Genomic DNA, 9,576 nt, shown 5'->3' with positions numbered 1-9,576 from the left:
TTGATGATCTTTATAGCCTTCCTGTGACATCGGGTGGTGTAGGTGTCCTGGAGGGCAGGTAGTTTGCCCCCGGGGATGCGTTGTGCAGACCTTACTACCCTCTGGAGAGCCTTATGGTTGATGGCGGAGCAGTTGCCGTACCAGGCGGTGATATAGCCAAACAGGATGCTCTCGATTGTGCATCTGTAGAAGTTTGTGAGTGCTTTTGGTGACAAGCCGAATTTCTTAAGCCTCCTGAGGTTGAAGAGGCGCCGCTGCGCCTTCTTCACAACGCTGTCTGTGTGGGTGGACCAATTCAGTTTGTCCGTAATGTGTACGCCGAGCAACCTAAAACTTACTACCCTCTCCACTTCTGTCCCGTCGATGTGGATAGGGGGGTGCTCCCTCTGCTGTTTCCTGAAGTCCACAATCATCTCCTTTGTTTTGTTGATGTTGAGTGTGAGGTTATTTTCCTGACACCACACTCCGAGGGCCCTCACCTCCTCCCTGTACGCCGTCTCGTCGTTGTTGGTAATCAAGCCTACCACTATAGTGTCGTCCGCAAACTTGATGATTGAGTTGGAGGCGTGCACTAATCCCGTAGAGGTTGAGTAGCCGTAAGTATAAAACTAGTCTAGTGTTACTCAATTATTCATTGGCTAACGTTAGCTAACTCTCTAAACTGATAGATTGTAAATTAGACAGATGTTTCACAGAAGCGTGGCCTGCAATAATTTGTTAATTTTACTTACATAGGAAGGATTATAGAGAATGAAACGTACTGTAAGACGTACTGTAAGAATTGTACTGTAAGAATTCCCACCCGTGTTTTGCAATGCAGTGAGGGACCTTGTATAAAGTCAAGACAGTAGCAATATTGTGAAACCAGTGAAACTCTAGCTGTCTACTAGGTTTCTAACACAGAAAGAACAATGATACAGATATTTGACTGGGTGTGTAAATGCGAAGCATCCAGTTGGCGTTTCCACTCACTACCAAATATGGTAGAGGGGACACTAATCCAAATATGGTAGTGAGAGGAAGCCCACTGTGGGCCGTGGGAGAAGATGGAACAGGTGGATTTTGACGACATTCTGCAAATCTTCTCATCAATTAAACATTTTATCTCAATACAGTTTTCTGTTCCCAAAACTAGACTTCACCCTTTGCAAAGGTTTTTGAATATTTTTTAAAATCGCGCTGTTTAGGAGTGCAAAGGCGAGTTATTGCACATGCGCACTTCACATAGTAGGCGTTCCCTAACGGAAATATGCAGATGTATATTAGAACGCGCCAATAGGCTATCGCTTGCGCGTGCTTGGCACTGCCCGACCATCCTTGCTTGTTCTGCCCACTATGACTCATTTGTTCACATTGGAAACGACAAGCAGTGGTCTATCTTGGTTTAGTTATAACAATCTTTGTCTCTACTTTTGACGTCCAAGGGGTGTCATTATAATTTGTATCGTATTGTATTCTTCAAGTGTACATAGTTGTTTGTCCTGGATAACGCATACTCGTGCGATTTTAGTTCAAAATATCCCAATGTTTCTAGACCGTCCCTAAAATGTTCATGAAGTACCTCCCATTTCCGTGTTGATACCTTGTATAAAAAGTCCAACAGAGCATTTTCGCACAGAAGCGGGGAGTGACATTTACCAGGCAAATGGCTGTATGTAAGATGTTCTACGACCTGACAGCAAAGCTCCTTACAGGAGAATTGTTTAATTTCTCGTCTCTTCAGGGTAAAGTGGTGCTGATCGAGAATGTGGCGTCTCTCTGAGGCACGACCACCAGGGATTACACCCAGATGAATGAGCTCCATGAACGGTACGCCGACAAGGGGCTAGTGATTCTGGGGGTGCCCTGCAATCAGTTCGGACATCAGGTAAGAGGGGATGCATTTTCTTATAATTCTAAATATGGGCTAATGTCACTGTATTCTTTCTCATCATAGCCTCCCCCCATCCAGTTTTAGAAAATGTAAGCTAATTTAGGACTATTTCTATACAATTTTAAAACTCATTCTATTTTGAGAACAGCAAAAACAAGTTAAAAATGACCCAGCCATTATCACTTTGGTTGCTGTAGCAAAGGCAATTTTATAAGTAATTTCACGCAATTCTACTAATTTTGCCATCGGCTGGGAAAAAATACCAAGGTTGGGCTTCAGTGTCCTTATACTGTATATAGCTATAGGCCTAGTCTCAATTCCTAATGAAGGGGAAAGGGCACTATCAATTATGAAATTAGATGGTGTCCATCCAATTTGAGGATTCTAGCTATGGCTTTTGACAATGGACTCACCTTGATATTAGGCCACTTTTGAGATCAAACATCTAACACATTTTTTTCTGTACATGTTACATATTCTTCCCATCTACTCCTGCAGGAGAACTGCAAGAACGAAGAGATCCTGATGTCCTTAAAGTATGTCCGTCCGGGAAATGGCTTTGAGCCGAAGTTCCAGCTCCTTGAGAAAGTGGATGTGAATGGGAAGGACGCCCACCCACTGTTTGTGTACCTCAAGGATAAGCTGCCATTCCCAAGCGACGAGCCCATGGCCTTAATGAATGACCCCAAGTGCATCATCTGGAGTCCAGTCTGCAGGACTGACATCGCCTGGAACTTTGAGAAGTTCCTCATTGGGCCAGCTGGAGAGCCATTCAAGCGTTATGGCAGGAGATTCCTTACCAGCAACATTGAGGGTGACATCAAGGAGCTTCTCAATACGGCTAACTAAACCGTCCATGTTGGTCACACAGAAGCAATGGTGGGGAGTGGAAATCATGTCAATGACTTGTAATGGCTTTTCAAATTATTAAGTATTGTCACACTTTGGGACGTGCTTGGCCATAACTTAAAAAATAAACAACTTTCAACAGCTCCCCATTCAACAAATACTTCCTCCATACAAGATTAGCTTCTGTGTGACAGCAGCACACCCATTATCTTTTCAAATCATGTGCCGTGCTCTCATATGCAAAAAGCTGCTGTGTTCTGAACTTTTATTAAATGAAGGCATCCATTGAAACCAAGCCTTTTGTGAGAGGGATGTCTGATGAAATGTAAAAGACTTAACATAACAGTTGCCTTTGGCCCATGTAAAGCACGACTGTGTTTCAAGAAGTGTAAGAAGTTGGCCAAATAAATTATTTTCCCCTTTGTGTTGTCTGTCTTCGTCTTTTACAGGAGTTTCATGTGATTAATGCTCAGGTCAAATGTGAAAGTGTGGCATGAGCAAAAATGTGCTGTTGCCCTTAGATGAGGATCTTTGGTCAGTTAATATTTTCCCCACTTAGGGTTAAGGTAAGGATTGGGGGAGGGGAAGCTGCTGATACTAGATGTGCACCTGAGCCAAAAAGGCTGAAAGAGAACGGATTTTTTTCTCTCAGAATAGCCAGGCAAGGAAGTGCAAGCCATTCTGACAGGCAACATTTGGTTATTCAGGTTCTCAGGTGAATGCCATTCTGAATCATTGAGGCCGACCTATAAGTAGGTCAATGAATCATAGCAGGATTACCTCGCCAGTTCCCATCTGGAACACAACCAAAAAAGGTTACCAGTGTGGTTGTGTGAACAGGCAGTAGATTGTGAACTTTATTTTTGAGAATTTATAGCACCATTTGAGTGGGGAGGGGATTTAAATGATCTGAGGGAGGAAATAGCCTGATATTAACATTTGTCATTTAGCAGATGCTCTTAACCAGTGCATCTTCGTTAGCTAGGTGAGACAACCACATATCACTGTAAGGAAAAATTTCCTGAAAGATGTTTATTTGCTTAGATGCTTTGAATGCCATTTGTTTAATTCATTTGACGACTCCAGGAAGTTATTCTGTAAAAAACACAAAGGAAATGGATGCAATTTCAGGTTGCATCACATTATTGCCTAAGGATATGGTGAATAACCAACCGTGTGTACTCACACAATACACTTTAAGCAAGAATGTCTAATGTGATGAAATAGTTTTCTTCCAATTCTTACTGTTCTGAAAAGCAACTTGTCCAAACAAGACACCCTTTTAGGCTTCCAGTCTTTATTGTATTTTCATTCCAAATAATTCTCCATTAAAAATGTATATTGCAGATATTGGCAATATGATTAATATTAGAACAGTTATGTTCCTATTTTTTAAATAGTGTGATTATTACAGTGGCCACTAGCCAGTACCCTGCCCTGAACCTTAGTAACATGTTACTAGCTGGCTCCAACCCGGTACTCTTCCCTGCACCTTAAGAGACTGCTGCCCTAAGTACATAGTAATTTAACACGGGTCACTTTAATAATATTTACATACTGTATTATAGTCATGGCCCATTCTATATAACTACTGCTGTACACTCCGTTTCCATTCATATACTGTCTATACACCATATGATATATATATTTATATTCCGGACTCTGACATTGCTCGTTATATTTCTTAATTTTACTTTTTTGGATTATGTGTATTGTTTTGCTTGGCATTACTGCACTGTTGAAGCTAGAAACAATCATTTTGATGCACCTTCGGTAACATCTGCAAATTTGTGTATGGGAACAAACTTTGATTTGATATTTAGATCTATTCAAGATATTTTACATCAAATTGAAGCTCAAAAGGCTAAGTTTCTAATGAGGATTGTAAAGAAAATCAACTTTAAAATCAAATCTGTTTTGGACAGCTGGATGTCTTTTTCATTTGCTATATAATAATAATTACAGATATATAAAGAGTTTCTATTCATTGGCATAAAAATGGTTATATTAATCATGTAATCATCTTAGGAGGGCATAATCAGAAATGGACTGACCAGCAAGTATGACATCTGCAATCCCAAAGACATTTACATGCTGTTGTGCCACATGAAAAAACAAGACAAATGCCACTGAGCTAGAAATGATCTTACGGGAAATTGATCCATGAAGTAGTTACTGGCAGAGCCATATACTGTACAGCTCCGGTTACTGGTGTCTTGTATGAACCTTTACAAGACACTTGGCGACATAAAGAAATATTACGGTAAGGTCAGGGTGTTGAATCTGGGTAACTGGTATCAGACACTGGTTCCTGCCATCATGTATTGTGTTGCCACCACTAGCCCTCACAAGCTGAACAGCTACTACTGAAGACTACTACTACTCAATGGGACACATTTAAGTGTCAGTTAAGAATATAGAGCTACGTAGCAACAGTCCAACATACAAGCAGACCGATTTGTAGGAGTCCTTGTTCCATCCATTGATGAGCAAACTGTCATGTCACCAACATATTTTATTTAACAGCTGATTGGTTGTCTGAAAGTTCATTGTTGGGAGAACACAGATGCCTGCAGTCCTAAACACACTGAGGACGCCTTTAAGTTATTGCTGTCCAAATTCTATTTAACGGATAGGAGCCTTGTGAACAGCAACAATTTCAAGTTTCATAAATGTAGCACCTTTCATACACATCACATTTTGCATCACGCAGTGTGCTTTTAAGAAAAAACAAAAGCAATTTCAATGCAGGACCGTAATACCATACAGGACCGGTAGTCTAAGGATAAGTCATAGCGGGGCAGTCGAGGGGGTCCATTCAGTCAGCAATCAAATTTTCTTCTAAACTACAGCAATATTATCCAGAAATGTACGAATGGTCAGGGCCTCGCCACGTCATACATATTTAAAATTTCAGATGTGACTAAAGTAAAACTAAAAGTGCCTCCTTTTTAAACAGGTTGCAGGATTAAAAGGCCGCTGTTGCTTTTGTGTGACGAGGGGGCACAGCACACCTTTATCAGGATGAGACTTCTCAGAGAAAAAGGGGTACCCTTCCCACAATATTTATTTGTACAGTGAAGCAAACATTTGTACATTTGGCTCTCTGTTCCAGTAAATACTACACTTTTGACTACTTTAACACCCTATAAGTGAATTTGTGCACTTGTGGAAAAAAATAAATAGACTCCGTGCTTTCATTTCTAAATGATAAAACAGATGTACGAAATATCACTGTGTCATTCTGTACTGTCGCCTCATAAAACATTTGATCTCAAATCCAAAATGCTGGAAAATAGAGCAAATGTACATATTTTAGCTTCACTGTCCAAATAAATACAGAGGGCAGTGTATGAATGAGAGAGTTAGCATGCTGGGCTTCATAAAGAGCAGGCGCTAAGGTCTGACTGAACTCGTGTCTATGAAAATAAATAGCCTCTGCCACAGCTTACATCAAGGCCCAGTAAACAGGACCTTGATCAATTAAACACAGGCCCTGCAAGCCAACCCAGAGGAAGACTAAAATGAGAGGGCCTGAGTGTGTTTGTTTCTGTGAGTGTGTAGAAGGAACACATCCAGTGTGACTTTCTGGATCCATTTACAGGAGGTAGAAGGTCACAGGATCCATCAGTGTCATGTGTTGAATTGTGTGCATATCTCAATGTTAAATACAACTTTGCATAAATTCACCCCTGCACTGGAGGGTTATCATCACAGATACCACTCAGAGACAACTCAAGGACAGGTTTCTCTTTCCCCCAATCCGTCAGTGAAGTTGGTACAGTTCTTTACGATGTACAATTTGGAACACTTTGGTAAAAACAAGATTCTCATTTGGCTTTTTTTATTTTGTACTTTTCTAGTGGGTAACAGAAAAGTTTGTGTTAATAATACCTATGCATTTTAGGGTACAACTAACATTCTGTTTGTCCAGTGAGAGGATTATTTGCCTTCTATTCCCCTTATTTTTTCCAAACGAGTAAACTAGGTTTCATACATCAGCAGGCCACCAGCTCTGGGAGGAAGTCTCGAGGGTCACGCATCCAACAAGGCTTTTGGCTCTTTGTGACGATGTATGAGCAAAATAAAATAAAACACAGGGCTGGGGGAGTTAATAATATCGACTGAGAAGTCTTATGTCACTGAAGTAGCTTGGTGTGTGCATCAAAGTATCTCTTTTGTCATTATTTTTTTGCTTCAGTGCATGTCCCTGAGCATCAGCGCTGCTCAGTTGGTATCCATGTGATCAGCTGCTTCAGCGGTGGCACCCCCCAGAGAGGCAGAGGGCGGAGGCTTGGCAGGGACGTCGCCCGCGTCTCTGCGTTGGTAAAATAGCACGTAGGCTGCTTTTGTCTGTGGAGGGGAGAGGTGGAGATAGTGTTACACTGTAGCAACACTGACAACACCAAAGGACAGGAAGTCAATGGGAGCTTTCATCACTGCTGACATAATTAATTAATAGACACGGGACACATGGAACAGACTGAGCATAACAAACATTAGCAACACCTTCCTAATATTGGGATGTGTCAAGTTGGCTGGATGTCCATTGTATGGTGGACCATTCTTGATACACAGGGGAAACTGTTGAGCATGAAAAACACAGCAGAGTTACAGTTCTTGACAAAACAGTGAGCCTGGCACCTACTACCACACCCTGTTCTTCTTCCGATGGCATTGAGGAGTACACCACATCAGTCATTGGCTTTATCAATAAGTGCATCCAGGACGTCGTCCCCACAGAGACTGTATGTACATACCCCAACCAGAAGCCATGGATTACAGGCAACATTCTCACTGAGCTAAAGGGTAGAGCTGCTGCTTTGCAGGACTCTAACCCAGAAGCATATAAGAAATCCTGCAATGCCCTCCGACGAACCATCAAACAGGCAAAGCATCAATACAGGGCTAAGATTGAATCGTACTACACCGGCTCCGACGCTCGTCTTATGTGGCAGTGCTTGCAAACTATTAGACTACAAAGCGAAGCACAGTCGTGAGCTGCCCAGTGACACGAGCCTACCAGAGAAGCTAAATAACTTCTATGCTCGCTTCGAGGCAAGTAGCACTGAAACATGCATGAGAGCATTAGCTGTTCCGGTCGACTGTGTGATCACGCTCTCCGTAGCCGACGTGAGTAAGACCTTTAAACAGGTCAACATTCACAAGGCTGCGGGGCCAGACGGATTACCAGGACATGTGCTCCGGGCATGTGCTGACCAACTGGCAGGTGTCTTCACTGACATTTTCAACATCTCCCTGATTGAGTCTGTAATACCAACATGTTTCAAGCAGACCACCATAGTCCCTGTGCCCAAGAACACAAAGGCAACCTGCCTAAATCACTATAGACCTGTAGCACTCACATCCATGAAGTGCTTTGAAAGGCTGGTCATGGCTCACATCAACACTATTATCCCAGAAACTCTAGACCCACTCCAATTTGCATACCGCCCAAACAGATCCACAGATGATGCAATCTCTATTGCACTCCACACTGCCCTTTCCCACCTGGACAAAAGGAACACCTACGTGAGAATGCTATTCATTGACAACAGCTCAGCATTCAACACCATAGCGCCCTCAAAGCGCATCACTAAGCCAAGGATCCTGGGACTAAACACCTCCCACTGCAACTGGATCTTGGACTTCCTGACGGGCCGCCCCCCAGGTGGTGAGGGTAGGTAGCAACACATCTGCCACACTGATCATCAACACTGGAGCCCCTCAGGGGTGCGTGCTCAGTCCGCTCCTGTACTCCCTGTTCACCCACGACTGCATGGCCAGGCACGACTCCAATAGCATCATTAGGTTTGCAGACGACACAACAGTGGTAGGCCTGATCACAGACAACGACGAGACCGCCTATAGGGAGGAGGTCAGAGACCAGGCCGGTTGCTGGCAGAATAACAACCTATCCCTCAACGTAATCAAGACAAAGGAGATGATTGTGGACTACAGGAAATGGAGGACCAAGCACGCCCCCATTCTCATCGACGGGGCTGTAGTGGAGCAGGTTGAGAGCTTCAAGTTCCTTGGTGTCTACATCACCAACAAACTAGAATGGTCCAAACACACCAAGACGGTCATGAAGAGGTCACAACAAAGCCTATTCCCCTCAGGAAACTAAAAAGATTTGACATGGGTCCTCAGATCCTCAAAAGATTCTACAGCTGCAAAATAAAGAGCATCCTGACTGGTTGCATCACTGCCTGGTACGGCAACTGCTCGGCCTCCGACAGCAAGGCACTACAGAGGGTAGTGCGTACGGCCGAGTACATCACTGGGGCTAAGCTGCCTGCCATCCAGGACCTCTACACCAGGCGGTGTCAAGAGGAAGGCCCTAAAAATGGTCAAAGACCCCGCCACCCCAGTCAGACTGTTCTCTCTACTACCGCATGGCAAGTGGTACAGGAGTGCAAAGTCTAGGACAAAAAGGCTTCTCAACAGATTTGACCACCAAGCCATAAGACTCCTGAACAGGTAATCAAATGGCTACCCGGACTATTTGCATTGTCTGCACCCCAACAACCCCTCTTTTATGATGCTGCTGCTACTCTGTTTATCATATATGCATAGTCACTTTAACTTTACATTCAATTATCCCAACCAACCAGTGACCCCGCACATTGGCTAACCGGGCTATCTGCATTGTGTCCCGCCACCCACCACCTGCCAAACCCCTCTTTTATGCTACTCTCTGGTTATCATATATGCAGTCACTTTAACCATATCTACATGTACATACTAACTCAATTAACCCGACTAACCGGTGCCTGTATATAGCCTCGCTACTGTTATTTTTCACTGTCTTTATTTCTTTACATACCTATTGTTCACCTAATACCTTCTTA

The 9,576-nt window shown here is 43.1% G+C and overlaps 1 protein-coding gene and 1 pseudogene across 1 annotated transcript in view; one reads left to right on the top strand and one right to left on the bottom strand.

The window, feature by feature from the left end:
- Window positions 1-1,591: 1,591 nt before the first annotated feature.
- LOC139413560 (glutathione peroxidase 2-like) lies at window positions 1,592-3,146 on the top strand (annotated as a pseudogene).
- Window positions 3,147-6,549: 3,403 nt separating this feature from the next.
- LOC139413559 (ubiquitin carboxyl-terminal hydrolase 4-like) overlaps window positions 6,550-9,576 on the bottom strand; it is a 35,547-nt gene continuing 32,520 nt past the window's right edge. Inside the window, exon 22 of the mRNA XM_071161065.1 lies at window positions 6,550-7,075. Coding sequence (XP_071017166.1) covers window positions 6,950-7,075 — 126 coding nt within the window. The 3' untranslated portion in view covers window positions 6,550-6,949. The remainder of the gene's footprint in view (window positions 7,076-9,576) is intronic.

This window comes from Oncorhynchus clarkii, chromosome 7, assembly GCF_045791955.1.
Source record: "Oncorhynchus clarkii lewisi isolate Uvic-CL-2024 chromosome 7, UVic_Ocla_1.0, whole genome shotgun sequence".
In the NCBI taxonomy this organism is placed as follows: domain Eukaryota; kingdom Metazoa; phylum Chordata; class Actinopteri; order Salmoniformes; family Salmonidae; genus Oncorhynchus; species Oncorhynchus clarkii.
Note: the sequence above shows the minus strand (reverse complement) of the source record. Positions and strands in the feature narration are given on the sequence as shown.